General features: G+C 39.6%; 2 protein-coding genes across 6 annotated transcripts in view; both read left to right on the forward strand.

Moving 5' to 3' along the window:
• The first annotated feature begins 619 nt into the window (after positions 1-619).
• LOC122876123 (lysosomal membrane ascorbate-dependent ferrireductase CYB561A3) lies at positions 620-7,158 on the forward strand. 3 transcript variants are annotated; one of them, XM_044196076.1, is made up of 7 exons: positions 620-740; positions 1,431-1,553; positions 2,216-2,420; positions 4,456-4,664; positions 4,830-4,984; positions 5,151-5,319; positions 5,417-7,158. In XM_044196076.1, the coding sequence occupies exons 2-7, from the start codon at positions 1,434-1,436 to the stop codon at positions 5,441-5,443; spliced, it is 885 nt and encodes a 294-aa protein (XP_044052011.1). In that variant the 5' UTR covers positions 620-740; positions 1,431-1,433; the 3' UTR covers positions 5,444-7,158. The 3 variants fall into 3 exon arrangements, with proteins under 3 accessions (XP_044052011.1, XP_044052012.1, XP_044052013.1); XM_044196077.1 differs by having other exon boundaries at positions 728-851; XM_044196078.1 differs by lacking the exons at positions 620-740; positions 1,431-1,553 and adding an exon at positions 1,625-1,686.
• Positions 4,531-16,633, forward strand: part of loxl2b (lysyl oxidase-like 2b) — a 50,182-nt gene continuing 38,079 nt past the window's right edge. The window contains exons 1-3 of one of the 3 annotated variants that reach the window (XM_044196074.1): positions 4,531-4,664; positions 13,986-14,345; positions 14,657-14,832. In XM_044196074.1, the coding sequence (XP_044052009.1) occupies positions 13,997-14,345; positions 14,657-14,832 (525 nt within the window). In that variant the 5' untranslated portion in view covers positions 4,531-4,664; positions 13,986-13,996. Of the gene's footprint in view, positions 4,665-4,849; positions 4,985-11,336; positions 11,474-13,985; positions 14,346-14,656; positions 14,833-16,633 lie in introns of those variants that run through there. The other 2 variants (XM_044196072.1, XM_044196073.1) reach the window with 2 other exon arrangements.

Here is a 16,633-nt window from a genome sequence, read left to right on the forward strand (position 1 = left end):
TATTCTTTAAGTTTATATTATACTCACACCACATTTTACCCCAGTAATCACATGCCTAATACATCTTTTTTTTTTCATTTGACTGTTTCTAACACTGTAGTGTTTATTTTATGTTTTTCCAGTTTTTTTAGGAGACACTGAGAGCATGTAACGCATGAAACACACATATACAAGATACTAATTCTGCCTGCAGGTGGAGCTGAAAGACAACAGATCACAGGTCAGCCATCATGCAGCCATAGCCCTCTTCCTTCAGATTTCCATACAGTCAATTAAGACGGTGTAGTCCCTCATACAGTCAATTGTTATCACAGCTAACTACCACACAGCCTGCGAGGCAAAGCAGTTCTTTCATCAGTATTAGTAATTCATATGTTTATACAACCTCAGACCCATTTATTGGCTACGCAGTTTATAGCTTTATTGTTTTTGATTTGATTATTTCCCTTGTTTCAGTGTTTGTTTTAATATTGCATGTGTGCCCTTCTATTCATTCATTCTATTTTCTTTTCCTTGCAGAGTCTAATTTCTTTAATTGCTTTAATTTGCTGCAGCGACCTTATTTCTCCTAGTTGATCAATAAAGTTTTATCAAATTATTTTATCATGGAGGCTGACTGTTTAGAGCTAAAGAAAATAGCATCAGAAGAACTGGAGGGCAAAGCACGACCGGTGGTGACAAATAAAACCCAAACCACATTTCCCACAAGGCCTTGCGCTGTCAATAAGGAAATGGGTTAGGTAAATGTCTCTTCCTGAAATGAATGCGTTTTACCTGTACACGCAGCATTTATTCTCGACATTTGAGTTGTCAGTCGTCTTTATAGATGAGTGGAGTGTTTTTTAAATGAGGTACACGACTATACGCTTTTTGAACACGTTAAATATTCAGACGTTTTTTGAGTATGCTAGCAGCATACTTAGCTACCTAAGTTGGGACGACAGTTTTACAAGACTTCATTTGAAAAACACAAATTTAATGTTGTCTTGCCTTCCTTAGAGAAGAGACACGCACCTGCCACAACATACATTCAGACATTAAAGGAGTCTATAAGTTACACTCTTCACTTCGGTATACTTAAAATGTTTTAAATGTAGGAGTAAATCGCCAAGTTGTAAAAGATGAAATGGTTAGCTAAATGCGTCTTAGCTGTATGAATGTCGAACTGAAGATTGAGTCATGCGACGTGTCCCTTTGCCAGAAAACAATTTTTCCACTGACGTTTTATGACACTATTATAACTATCACATTTTAGAAAGAGCTAAACGTTTTGGGTTCTCACTCCACTTTAATCATTAGAAAATTATTATATTCTGTATGTTTGTTTGGTAGAAGAAGATAATGTTTTTGTTGGCTGGATGCCTCTAATTACTCCACACCCAAACTGATTAATGTGTCCCACTCCCACTTTCTATCTTATTTTTAAGCAGCAGATGCAGCAGGCTGGCCCTTCATCTCCCAGCTGTTCCTCCACCTCTGACTGCTTCCCCCTCAGCCACCTCAACACAGCTGAATGTGGAAGTGAGACTTCAGCTGAGCCAGAGAAACAAGAAGTGAGAGCAAATAACTCTGAGTATCAGTCAAAGATTGTCCAGGGCAAATCATGAGATAAAGCAATAACACCTACATGATGAGGAGTTAAGTTCAGCAGGAAGTGTTGTCAGTGTTACGGCAGCTCTGGACAAGGTAAGGCATGCAATATTGCTGCACAGAGGATAATAATCAAATGTCCAGCTTATGATAAAATGTTGAGTTTGATGTAATGTTGAAATAAATAGTGGCAGTTAAAGGTTAGAAGAAATTATCAACAATGATTCAACCACTTTTTTTTGCAATTTAGTAGTTTGTGTTTGTGCTGCTTTTATCCATTGCAACTGACTATGCACAAGCAAGAAGGTATTTAATGTAGATTTGGTGCATACGCCAAGGTTAAAATTGGGCTAGATTTGGTTGAAAATTTTTTTAGACATCTAGGTGCCATATAGCCATTATTTCTACATAATTATAATGACTATATTTCAATCTGTAGTGAGTACATATATACTAAAATATAGCCATTGAATTGCTGTTGAAATAATGGCTATATGTGGTCCAGATGTCTAACAACCCAGTTTTAATGTTGGGATTGAATCAGCAACATGACACTCTGTCTGTGTGACCACCACACTGTCCTGCCACCCTACCCGTTCTGATTTTGTTGTTTTCTTTGGTTTAGCCTACAGATCTGTCCAGGATGAGGTCCATCGTGAGCTTCTACATATGCTACCTGCTGTGCCTGTGCCTTGGCCTGGCCTGCATGGTGTGTGTGTGTTTGTGGAACAGCCGGTGGCGCGGCGGTTTCGCCTGGGACGGCTCGGCCATTCAGTTCAACTGGCACCCTGTCCTGATGGTAACAGGTCTGGTTGTGCTGTACGGCAACGGTGAGTGCCTTTTCAAATTTGGATCATACAGGGTTTCATTTCTGTTTCTCACTTCTGTTCTTCTTTGTGACAGTCAGACTGTATTAAGGTAATTACACATTACATGTTTAGTGGACACCTACTGTATAATTTGATGCATCATTTCAGTAGCATAAATGTGAGGTAATGTCCTCAGTTCCACACCTCAGTGATTGCGGTCACAGTTTATTTTCTGATGTAAAGTAATATTTGATCAAATTAAAGAAGGTGCTTTTCAGCAAGGAACTGTGATGTATCCCTACCATGGTACATGATGTACTGGACATTATATTGTAATGATGGCTACTGAATGTCTGTGTCTTTTTGGATGCATTCATGTGAACACAGTTATTCAATACATAGTAGGAACTTCACACTTCTGCTAAGTAAAATCACATTTTAAGTCAGATTTTGGAGCACTTTGTTTCCTAAATCTGCATATTAGTGTGTGAAACCTATGTGGAAAAAGTAATATTTGGTAATTAACACATCAATTAGCTTAATTCCTCACCTCTTTATATGTTGTAATACATATATCATGGTGACTGGGTGGACATAGGGCAGCCCCTCTGGACATAAAATAGATATATGTCAAAAATTTAGACAGAAGTGGTAATACATGTCAATAGATAAGTGTAATATGTACTGCACACACAACATGTCATAATGTTCCACGTGTGATGAACATTTGTGAGTATTTGACAAAATGTCTGTGTCCATCAGTTTTTTTTCCCCTCTTGAATTATATATCTAATATATAAAATTATTCAAACTTTAAGGATAGAATACCTCCTGACAATACATTATAAATGGGATTCTCACAGACTTAGATAAGTGACCAATGGACACACCATTTAGCATTTTCCACTCACACTATGACATACTGATCACTTGAATGATATTACAGCCTCAGTAACCTCCATTAGATTTTTGTTGTTTGAAGCAGTGGTTCCCAACCTGGCGCTCGGGACCCCCACTGAGGGTTACATAACATTTGTTCATTACATTACAGGGTTGCAAGATTAATCTAACACCGTGTCTACAAAGGAGGCGTAGCGTGAGTAGCACAGTAGCAGCTTCAGTGCTCTGCGTCTATACAAGATGCCTTCAGGCACAGTGTCGAGTGTCGGTCACCCACGTTTTGGCAGCGCTCAGAGCCCAAACACACAATCACTGTAGATACAGGTGTGAGTCAAGCTGTTATGTGGCCTGTGTAGACAGCTGGATTGATTAAAATAGAAGAGTATCTGTTCCGTCACACATGCGTGAGAGAGATAACTGAAAAATGCGGCTGAAACGCCTCCTGTACACCGTAAGCGGTCGTGAGAGGATTTCGGAAGTACGAAAAAAGAATATTTTGCTACACAAAACTACGTTTCTTTTTCATGAAATACTGTATAGTTTTACCTCCTAAGGCCTCTGAAAATTATTCAAATGAAACAGTTTGAGAAAACACTAGTTTAACGTCTATATTGCATGTTTTAAATTCGGTATGCCAGTATATCACACTGTGTTCACACTCACTTTAGAGTTTTATAGTATATGCCAAAGAGGCATATTCACTTCATTTAGATGGTTAGGCGTTGTTTATGTTTCAGTTTTATTTGTCATTCCAATCATAAAATATACAGGTGAAATTAAATATCGTTTTTTTCAGGACCAGGGTATAAAATGTGAGAAAACATCCAATTTTACTTTTATGGCTGCATCAAAGCCTGAGTGCAGTCAGTGATCTGAGTATGTTCAAACAGTGCATATACCAGAATATACCAGATACCAGATACATATTTGAGTCCAAAATGCAAACTAGTATAATCACTTTTTCACATTTTTCTTAAAGGAGTAGGCTACTCGAGTGATTTAGTACTGGACTTCAACAAAGCTGGAATATACAGTAGATATCTCAACTTTTAGAAGACACAGAAGACATTATACAACTACAATAACAAAGGGACATATTGATACATCATTTTTATACACATTTCGCATCTTTTCTGTTGTTGCCTCCTCCCTGCAGGTGCTGTGTTGTACCGTGTCCCCATGACCTGGGGTCAGAATAAACTCCCCTGGAAGCTGCTGCATGCTACACTGATGCTCCTCGCCCTGGTCCTGTCAATCGTGGGGCTTTGTGCTGTGTTTGACTACCACAATGCCAAAAACATTCCCAACCTCTACTCCTTGCACAGCTGGATTGGAATCGCTGCTACAGCTCTTTTTGCCATACAGGTAGATGACTTTACATGCAGAAACAGAATCACTTTATTGGTCAAGTACAATAAGGTGGCGTGATTATTTTCTTTTTTTCTCATTCTGAGACATGATTGAGCTTTGGTTAACTGCCTTTGTGTTTACTGTATTTGTGGATGTGTGTATCTGCATTTTTCCAACCAGTGGGTGGTGGGTGCGGCTGGCTTCCTCCTGCCCTGCTCCCCCACATCACTACGTAAACTCCTGAAACCCGTCCACGTTTGGATGGGAGTCAGCATACTGTCGCTCAGCATCGCTGCCTGCATCTCCGGAATCAATGAGAAACTCTTCTTTGTTCTGTGAGTGGCAAATTTTTTGTTGTTGTTTCCAACTCACACCAAAACAGTCTAGATGGATAAATAGCACTACAGGTAAAAGGAAAAATCTGTATTTTTGGTTTTGGGGTGAACTGTCCCTTTAAAAATAAACTCATAAAATAGCCCTGTTAAATGTGTTTTTCCACAGCAAAGGAAACGCCGGTGGAGCTCAGCCATATGCTAACCTTCCACCTGAGGCTTTGTTAGGAAACTCGCTAGGAGTTTTGATTGTAGCCTTCGGCTTGGTTGTCCTAAAGATTTTGTCCAACCATAAATGGCAGCGACCAGATTCCAGGCCTGAGGACATGGTTTACACGGTGAGAATATCAGTGCAGTTGATATGCAATAATAGAGATTAGGGGATTTATTTTAATCAAGTATTTCATAACCATCCTTATCTACTCTCTTCCACAGCCATTGCTTCAAGAAGAAAATGAATGAATGAAGGAAATTTCCATAATGCTCACTACATCAAACCTGTCCATGCAAAATCAGTTCAACCATCACAGATGACAAGTGGCCTAAAAAGTTTAAAAGTTCTATTTTGAATGTACAAGCAGCTGTCTGATCAGTGTGGGAATGATCTATGTCTGCTGTGGATGTAAATACTTATTTGAAATTTTCCTTTCTTACATTGTATAAGTGCTCCCATGATGCACTGTGGCTTTTACATCATACACTAAAGCAGTAGTTAGGCCAAGGTATTAACGTTTATGGCAATATACTGTAGGATTTACTAACTACAGTGTATTTACTGATGGTGATGCTATAAGGATACTTTTAGCTAGCACACATTTTGTCAATAGCTGGATCAAGTATTAAATTGGCTGTAATGTGGCAACCTTTTCCTGTCACTTTATTTAAATGTCAGTTTCCAAACAGTCAGTCTTGTGAAGTTTAACAATTCTTATATCCAGAATCATAGTGATACAGTATGTCTTTATCAATTTAATAAATAAATTAAAAATGGTTATATGCATTAAATGTATGCATTATTAGTAAACCTTATTGATAAATATCATGTATTTTGTATTGCCCAGCTGGTGCTTTCTGTTTTCAGGTTTCTGTTCTTTGGATCTTGAGGTACAAGTTGAAGTGCAAGTTTCTTAATGTATTTTATCAGATTTGACAGCGTAATTGTTTCAGGTGTTTTTCATTTCACTCCTTTTTTTGATTGGTTCTTCCAGCCTGTCACTCTAGTGTAAAGATGTTGTTTGTAAGATTCAGTTTCCTTATCTTTTTCGACCATATCCCACAGCCTTCTTGAGCGTGTGGAACTTGCTCAGGATCATAACCAGTTCTCGTAAATGTTGCCACATGACCAAAGTTTTACACTTAGGTCACATGATGACACCTGAGCAAATCTCAGTTGCTGATTACAAGATACAAGATAGATTTATTAATCGTTTTACAACAAAGGGTAGTATAATGAGTTTTTGTTTTGTAGTTCCCTTTATGTTACTCAAAAAAATATATACATACAGTAGATCAGTGAATAAATAATAAGTCATAGAAATGAAAACTATTTTACATGGTGGAGTGCTGAGGATGAACTTATCAGTGTCACAGCCTGAGGGAAGAAGCTGCTCTGTAGTCTGGTGGTACGACAGCGGATACGTCTGTATCTCTTGCGAAACGGCAGCAGGGTGAACAGTCTGTGGCTGGGTGGGTGCTGTCTTTTAGTATCCTTTGGGCCCTGTGCAGGCACCTCACCTATACATTAAAGCCATGGGATACAGTTGAAAGCTTGGGGAAAAGATAAGTAAGGGAACCTTGAGTTTTAGAATATTTTACCACAGATATGTGTTCCTAAGGTTAGGGGTGTAGGACCGGGGGCACAAAGGGGACTGAGTATGCAGGGCCCTCATGTGAGGAGGACCCACAAAGATACTAGAATGAATAGCCATGGATGCAGGGAGGGACCCATCCAGAATGCCTATGTACAGGGTCCAGAATTTTGTGCTACATCCCTGCCTAAGGTGAAGAATGAATCTCCAAGCTAAAAAATATCAAAATCTGTTTTTATCTCATATTGTGAGTTCAATGCCTGGCATGAAACAAATCTCACACAAATCTGGAAATTGAAATGTTCTTATCCCTCCTGATTCTGTATTCTACACATCGTCCCATATAGAATAAACAGCTGCTGAAAAATACCCTTTTCTTTCTTTACAATGGTTTTAAATTTATAAATGCACTTTGATTAAAAAAATCTAATCTGAAGTCCACATAAAAGAATCTGTCAAAATGGCTCTCATCATTTGGAGCAACCTGCTTAAAGCAAGCCTTGTTTAGGACTTCCTGGGAAACCATGGAAACAGCTTTCATCTTCTTCCCGAAACTATAATGAAAGCCAACAATGTGGCTGTCTGAGTAAACTCGCATCTCTCTTTCTGAGTGCTGTGAGGGAGTTCAGCAGAAAAATAGCAAAACAATGATACTGCTGATATCATACTCTCAAGACTCTTTGTAATGTTTCCCTCAACTGAGGTGGAATCTGGCTCTGTGGTCAAAACATAACAGGACAGAAGAATAACATAGAAGGTAGCCACAGGTGTGATTAGGCTGATTCTCTTCCAAGACACTTCCTGGTCCACCACAGACAGGCTATCCAGAGTTTGCTGTCACAGTTGACCTTAATAGCAAATCATTGCTGAAGTACTTTGTTTGCCAAAGCCACAAAAGACAGAAGTAGAGAAAACCCCTGGGGGAAGTCTGCAGGGAATGTGTACACCACAGGGCTCAACATAGAATTGTGAGTGAACCCACTGAAACACATCAGGTGTCTCGCTGACAGAAGCATTAGACAGACTCTAGTTTTGTTGGGTTACAGCAGGACACCGCTGAGTGTAGATTCAGAGTCTTGGAAGGCCTTGGAGGAGGTCGGGTACTTGATTGTAACCTTGCAGGACTTGAGGATGACTCATAATGTGCAAATGTCTTTATTTAAAGAATAGTTTGACATTTTTGGAAATCCCCTTATTTGCCTTTCTTGTGGAGAGTTAAATGAGAAGATTGATAGCACTCGTGTCTTTATATATGTCTTAGCTTAAAGACTGGAAATGGGGGAAACAGCTAGCCTGCTTCTGTAAAACATAATGTATATAACGTGACATGGGAATGTCAGTAGTTTTGCTGGTATTTGGTCATAAACCAAAGTATCGGACAAATTAAAATTTTGACCTGGTGATTTTGCTAGATGAACAGTCATTGATGTCTGTACCAAATTTCATAACAATCCATCCAATAGTTGTTCAGATATTTCAGTGGTGGACAAACCGACTAGCCTGAGGTTTTACAGAGGGTTATGTGCCGGACTGTTTCTTACCCTGGTGCAGCGGCTTCCAGGAACCTTGTGTCGCCTTGTGTGAGGTTGCCCGGCAACCGGTTTAGACTCCATCTCCTGGCCACGAAATAATGCGGCACTTCCTCTGAGATGTAATGTGTTAATCAGTGAGCTTTAGATGTGCTGGTAGGCACTTGTTTTTTACCTTTTGACAGTGCCAGTCCAGCTGTTTCCCCCAGTTCATTCCTATTTCAAGCTGGTTCTAGTCCAGGTGGTCTCCATGTGTCTGAATGCAGGAAAACACTGATAATATGCAAACTCAACACTGAAATGACCCATGCGGGAGATCAAACCTAGCTCGTTGCCATTAAGTGACACTGATAATAATCCTGATTATAATGGTTGTGTAATGTGAATTTTAATGGCAAAGGTATGAAGTGAGTTCATGCAGCACTGATCACGATCCGTCACTGCTTGATGTGCCATCGTTGTCTCAAAAATGAAAGGACTGGCAGTGTGCAAACAGTCTGAGAGTGAAGGAGGAACACATGATCATCAGATGCCTCAAATACCTCGGTGAAAGCTATAAATGGTAAGAAACCTGCCTTCTGAAAGGATTAGTGCTAGGCAAGTCCCACAACAAAGGCAACCAGAGTCCCCTGTCTTTCATGTCTTTCCTTCTCTGAAACGTTCATGAATGATATGACTTCATGACACTTCACACAGGCCGAATGATTCCAGGCAACACTTTGTAACTGTTCTGTAGTCTTGATCTGTATTGTGTTGTTTCAAACAACCACAGCTATACTCACAACACATTTCCTCCTGTTCACAAAAAAAAAAACCCATACTCTGCCAAAGCTGCACCGCAGAGTCACTAATGATCTGTCTGGTTTATGTTGTGAGGAAAAAATCTTGGAAGAGAAGATGACCTAACACATAATTTTATACATGAAGTAGCTGAATTTGTTATACTTGGCCAGTGTGCCACGAGGTTTGCCGCATTGTTGGAAGAGAAAATGTCCTGTCCTGTTTTACACAAGGTGGCAGCAGAGTCGAGTCCAGTGAAGGATTTCAACACTTTACAATACTTGTGCTGCACTCTTGTAATCAGTGTTAAATACTGTACTGTATATCGTGTACAAATTTGTTACCAAAGAGTGCCAAATGGAGAAGAGATCGGCGGGCAAAAATCCTACTACTCATGACAACTCAAAGTTGCGTTCATGTACTTTCGGAAATATAGTTGAGGACAGAAGTATGAGTGGAGAGGGTGGTAAAAATGGTAGAGAAAGTGTGGACTAACACGCAGAGATGTGACATAATGGGGATAGAGAGTATAGAGACAGTGTCAAAAATGTATAGAAAAGGTGATTTTTTTTTATTACTGTTACTATCTACTAGTGTATTGTGCCATATGTTAAGCAATAAACACTAACAATACTTTTTCATAACACTTTAAAGTATCAGTTAAGTACATGCCTGAGGGACATTTGTTCCTCTACATTTTGAAGTACAGCGCAGCTCTGTGCCTGTTATTTCTAAAATGAGGCAGAAGCCAAAAGAAGAACAAAACATATTCAGGATGTCAGTGTCTTACTGCTAATGAGTTTAGAGGGAGCGATGCAAAATTATAAAGAGGACAAAAGTTCATGCCCCTGCTTCGTTTTCTTTGCATGTACCCACCACTGTAGACTGATGAAACCTAAATGTATAGTACAGTTAATATTGCCAAGCTGTTTTAGGTTAAGAAGGATCATTTCCAAGTCTTTTAAGGATCAGTGTGTTTTGGTATGTACAGAAAAAAAAAAATAAATAAATCCAATGAGGAAATTACTGTCCAGAATAATTTATTTGATGGATGAAATTATAAAGTAGATTTTTGTAGCCTGATATTTACAAAAAATGAGAAGAAAAAAAATCCTATCTGGGGAAAAACGCTGAGAAAAGTACAAAAATGATTTCTGAAAAAAAGAAGAGATTATATCATATTTCTATGAAAGGAAATTAATTTATAGCATATAGCTTGTTTGCTTACAGGAACTTAATTAACAACTATATTTAGCATTCTAATAAGAATAAAAACTGTGGGAATAAACCCTAATTTCTTGATGGACCTTTCCAATTTAAATATTGATTGTTATTTTGTTTCATTTGAGGCCTAAATAACTATTTAAACCTGTAGTGTTAACAGATTTTTTTGGCCACTTGGGGGCAGCAGAAACAAGCGGTGACCTTTATAATTGCAACATTATATTTTGTTCATATTTTGAGCTCATGGCGAGCTGACTATTTACACATCCAGTGGATATTGAACAATATTAGCTTTCATTTTGAGTAGCTTTTTTGCCCACCTGATGAATCCAAGTCCCATATTTGTAGCTCTTTTTGGTCTCCAGTCTCTTTAGCATTTTGCGACTCTTTAGCTGCTAACCTTCAGTTTTTCACTAGGCTATTTGTTCACGTGCTAGTTTCTAACTTTGTCTGTCTGCCATGCTGGGCAGGTAGTGGAGGCGACTGTAGATTTATCAGAGCTTTTTTGCTGAAAAGCGGTGATAGCGAACATAAAACACTAAAGTTGTGGGGGGGGGGGGCTGTCACAGGCAAGTAGCCTACTCATGTGATCCATGGTTAATATAGGCTACAAACTGATTATAGCTCGGCCTTTTAAAAGTATTGCAGCCTACTGTAGTGGGAATGAAGCTAAAGGGACATATTTAGCTTATTTTTTTGAATTTCCTCAAGCAACATTTAATGACCCCCAAACTGGATTTGTTTATGCATATAATACTGTAGCCTACATAGGCTACTGGAATCACATTCGTAGTATTCATCCAGTAAATAAATGTTTCCCCCAGGCCATTTCTCCTATTTTTCATGGTTGTTTAATGTTTTCCGATACTCTTCAAAGGCAGCATTGCCTTCACAAACACTAACTATCAGCGCCGTGTTCACGTCGGATCCGCTGTTTCCACGTCCCGGGCCATCTCCGGTGAGGTCATCGTGAAGGTGGGCGTCAGTGGGCGGGGCCACCGCAACTCCGGTCCAAAGCCTGAGATTTGCTTTAGAGGGAGTGAGAGTTTAGAGAGGAGGAGAAGCGGCTGACTTTGGGCTGTATACACCAAGCTGCCTTGTGTCTGTTACTGCAGCCTGCAGGAGGGACAGTCCTCAGTGCGAGAAAGAAAGTAAGTTCATCCAGAGCCTGAACACATGCGAAAGTCACCTCCAGCCTTTGTTGTTGAGACTACAGTGTCTATGTGATGGTCAGCAATGATATTTTTGAAGTCCTGTGATATTACTGCAGGGTTTTCTTTGTGTTGGACCTTTAGTGGCTGCATCATGGTCTAAAGTTTTGCTCTGCCTTGCTAAAATCTGTCTTAGTATGTGGGAGTTTTTGAGGACTTGAAGTGAGTAAGTGATGAAATATGAGCTAGAATTATCTGAACAATCTTTTATTTTCTGTTTTTACATAATTTAAACATGTCTGTATTGTATAACCTTGTGTATTACATTTGAGCATTACATGCATACAGTAGTTAAAACAATTAGTTGATCATCAGAGGATTAATCATCATCTATTTTGATATTGGACTAATTCATTTCCTGGCTGCAGTATTTTCAAGGTGAGAATTGGCTGCTTTTCTCTGTTTTATATCATAAATTGAATAGATTTGGGTTTTCAGTTGTTGGTCAAACAAAATAACCAATTTGAGAATGTCACCTTGGCCTCTCTGAACTTGTTAATGAGATGTTTTCAGTTTTTTATGGGATTTAATTGACTAAAAGATGAATAGAGTCATCTGAAAACGAATCAATAGATTCAGCGCTAATGAAAGTAATCATTAGTTGCAGCCCCTGTTACATCATCAGAAAAAAGTTGCACTGATTCTCCTCATATGAATCAGCCCTTTTGTTTTTCTTGCACTGGTCAAAATGATTTAAAAAAAAAAGGTGTCAAAGGACATCGTGGAATAGAGAAAATGTCACAGTCCAAACCTTTTTGGTCATTTCAATCTCAGCCCTTTTCTCTGTGTCTGCTTGCAGCGAAGTGCTTCAGAAAAGGGCACGAGAGGAGCAGTTCACATTCTTATAAACTGACATTTTGACCTTTTCAACCAAAGCATAGATCCCCTCCAGCAGCAGGTGGGACTCGTGTCTGACTGCCATGAAGGTGAAAGCAGTTTATATATAAGACACAAAAGCCCTTCTGACCATCCTTACAGTATGGTGACACTGACATTAAGCATTTTTAAAGAGGGGTTCTTCTGTATAGCATTTGTTTGAAAATATCCCAATGAGCATGATTTCTTTAGTCCAAAAACATCTGTCAGTGTTTCTGAAGCAAAAGGCAGCAGAGGTCTCAGATTTCAAGGTCTCTGGTTCAGCGAAGTTCTTGGCATTTTGTTTTGTGCTTAAAGAAAAGGGGAGCCAGAACATGCTGGATATGTTGCTCTCTTTGATAAGATGTTGCTAAATGGCTGCAGCTTCGTCCGGTTTTCATCCTTTCTGAATGTTAAGCCCTTCGTTCAAGAAATTTTGAAAGAGTTTGTTTTTTGAGCTTGAAATGGGTTACGTTCAGAAATGAGCTGGTCTGGCAACGTAATAGAAATGTATTGCCTTACTTGAACCATAGTTTTTACGTACATGCTGACCATGTTTTTCTAATGACAACACGGCTGTTTGGACTGATACATTGTAAGCAGACCTAGAGGCTGTGGGCTTCATTCCATCTGATCATTTTGTAATGTGTGTGTTCTTTCTAGCTTGTATAACCACTGCCACGTTACAATGAGGAAAGTAGAAACCCTGCAGTTGAAGGATCATCTGTTTCCTGCCAGATGTTTTTACACAAAAGCACACGATTTTGATATTTTAACATTTAATGGGCTGTGGAAACACAGCTGTTGATGAGTCAGTGGGTGATTTCAGTTGTGGGCAAATTTTTGAGTTGCATTTTGTCCGACCATGAACTCTTGGTTACGTCAGTCTTTGACTTGGAATCGTGATTTATTCTTTCTCTTTAATGGTAGGTAGAAGCAGGCCTAGCCATATATCAGTGTTTTTCTGTGAGCACCTTGCAGGTGTCTGTTTCAGGCTTGAGTCCAGCTTTTCATGGACTCATTTTCTGAACTCAAAGAAAACTACTGGATGATCATCTCTTGGCACACAGTGATTTGAACGACTGTGCAACTGTTTCACATGAATTGATATTTAGCTACTTTATAAAATCTATTTATATACCACAATAATAATTCAACCCATAGCCACTTATGAAAATGTTTCCATTTGCTGTTTGAAAGGCCCATGAGCGTGTTCTTCTATCCTGTGACAAAATCCTCTGCTGCAGTAATACCTTTACCATTTACACAAGCACAACCTGCAATTTTTTTTAGTGTATAAAAAAACACATTTGGACAGTGCCTTTAATTGACTGCAAAGAAAGTGACCATAATTATTATGTCTCAAAAATATTAAAAACAAAGCTGCATTTACTGATTTATTTGACCACTTGACCAAGTGAAAATTACCCTGATGACATCATTCAGGGTTCTCAGACTGTAAAATCGGTGAAGTGTCCTTTTAATGTCCCATCCCATACTTGTTCTTCAGTCTGATTCCTCTCATAAACAGCAAGTACCATCGTAAAGAAGCATCTGAATTTTAATGAGTGCTCCTCTCTTTTCATCTTTTCAACAGTTCCAACCAAAATGCTGGCCACCCAGTGTCTGTCCTGCTGCACTGTCATTCTATTAGTGCTATTAGAGCTGGCTCTTGCCCAGTATGAACACCTCGGCTACCCACCGGGCTACCCCGACCCAGAACATGAACAGTACACCGCCCCGCAGCTGGCGCCGGACACGCCCAGGATTCAGCTCCGATTGGCGGGAGATAAGAGGAAACACAACGAGGGCCGCGTGGAGGTTTTCTACAACAGTGAATGGGGCACCGTCTGTGATGACGACTTCACTATCCACGCCGCTCAGGTGGTGTGCAGGGAACTGGGCTACCTGGAAGCCATCTCATGGTCACCATCCTCGAAATATGGAAAAGGACAAGGTAGGTATAGTAAAGCACTGTTGTATCAATCTTTTTCCTCTTCTTAGGGTGGAAACACATTCAATATGATAAATATGTACTCTGTCATCATATTCCTCACAATAAAAATGGATAACATCTCATTATAATAAGGCCAATACTGGCTGCACATGTGGTATATTGATGTAACCCCTCTGCATGATCTTTCAATTTATAACTTATTCGTACTCTTATTTATTGGAAACTGGTTCATGGTAAATGCTACACAGTTTTTGGAGAAACCAGCTTAGCTTTGTTGTTTCCACTGATGAATTTCTCTTTTGTTTCTTCAGGACCCATCTGGTTCGACAATCTCCACTGCACTGGCAAAGAAAAGACCTTGGCACTGTGTCCCTCCAATGGGATCGGTGTTTCAGACTGCAAACACAGTGAAGACGTAGGTGTGGTGTGCAGCGACAAGAGGATCCCGGGCTTTAAGTTTGTCAACACTCTGCCCAACCATGTAGAGGTAAACTTGCAGCGTCTGAAATCTTCCACACGCCATCAAGCACTTTTTTGCCCAAAGGCTTTGTAGACTTTTTGTTAACTCAATCTGCTTTTCATGACATCTTTTTTACTGTGTGCCCCAAGAACATTTGTTTGCTGACACTTTGTCAGCTTGCACGCTGACAGCTGGGTTTTATGATATGTTTGGCTTTTAGTAGTAGTAGCTTTTTTATAAACACCACTTAAGTCTAAAAAAATCCCTGTTCAGACGTAGAATACGTAACATTATTGCCTTCATCTATCTGTTGAAGTAATGTTGTATTGTAAGTATTTTGTCATTCAGACATCGGTGTCTGTTACTGTACGTTAATCGTAGTAATGGCCACATTCAGACATGACAGGACCGTTATGGAAGAAGTCACAATGCTCATGCAATATTTGGCACCTGGTGTGCAAGAGGGAGCAGTGGCACAGCTGGAGAATAGCTGTATCACCGCTATTCATCAAGAAAGTTTTCCCTCACAGGCTGTTATCAGTGATGGATTTTGAACGCATCTTGCCGTTGAAGATTTTATTTATTTATTTTTCTCACATTGAATCTCATAATACATTTTCTCATCAACTTCATGATTTATTAGAGAATTCTTCTCACTATTTTATAATGTGTGTAATAGACAGATTAAAAACAGATTTAAAAAAAGAATGGAAAAAACTGTACACTAAATGGTAAATGGACTGTACTTATATAGCGCCTTTCTGACTACTCAAAGCGCTTCAACTACATATCACATTCATACATTGATGGCAACTGCTCATCAGTTGGAGTACTAATCATTCACACACACTGAGGGCACAGCCCTCGGGAGCAATTTGGGGTTGTCTTACCCAAGGACACTTCCACATGTGGGCTGGGGGAAGCTGGCATTGACTTGCCGGCCTTCCGATTGGTGGACGACCCGCTCTACCACTAAGCCACAGTCTCCCACTAAAAGTCAATAACCCATCCTGACTCTCTGTTTTAATAACAGTCCTTTCTAAATAGCCTGCAGTGAAAGTGTGTCAGCGAAAGTGAAGTTAAACTGGTAATTGTTAGGTGTTGCACTCCGTCATAACTGTCAGTGTTGTCTGGCTGGACATTTGAAAGGCTCCACTGAGCGTCGCTTTCTGTGTCGGCCAATAAGCTCCAAGCTAATTGCCACCAGAAGCAGAATGTTATCTTTCTGCTCACTGTGCAGGCCTCATGAATCCACATTCCAATGTTATGAGTGAACTACAGACCAGAGCTCACTCTCTGCCTCTGTCTCTCTTTGCGACCCACTCCACTGCTCCTTTGGAGGGTTAAAAACTAATAGGCCTACAGCATTTTTCATAATACCCTCCAAATATATGTGGACAGCTCATCAGAGCTTTTCTTTTCTTTTCCAAAAACAACTGGCAGGATTTAGGGGTTGTTATTGTTGGCTTGAATTAAAAAACCATTCATTGAGTCCCTGAGCTTGTCAGATGTACTCCCTCTGACTGTAGAGTTTGTTAAAGTGGCTATAATTGATATTTTCTATAATAACAATAAAAATGACAATGTGAAAACAACGCGACAATGTGAAAGAGTTGCTCGTAGTGATGAACCTACAGAGAATCATCACCTGAATCTGCAGCTCCCCTCAGCTTTACAGAGCTTTATAGTGAGTTTCAGCTCATTGTTTAGCTGTCCGGCCCACAACTTTACTGTTTCAGATCACTCTCACCCACGGTGACCGACAAGGGCAAATGCACTGCAACTTAAGAAAACACCTGCAAATACACAAAATGACAACGGACGTGTT

This window comes from Siniperca chuatsi, linkage group LG5 (assembly GCF_020085105.1).
Source record: "Siniperca chuatsi isolate FFG_IHB_CAS linkage group LG5, ASM2008510v1, whole genome shotgun sequence".
Classification (NCBI taxonomy): Eukaryota; Metazoa; Chordata; class Actinopteri; order Centrarchiformes; family Sinipercidae; genus Siniperca; species Siniperca chuatsi.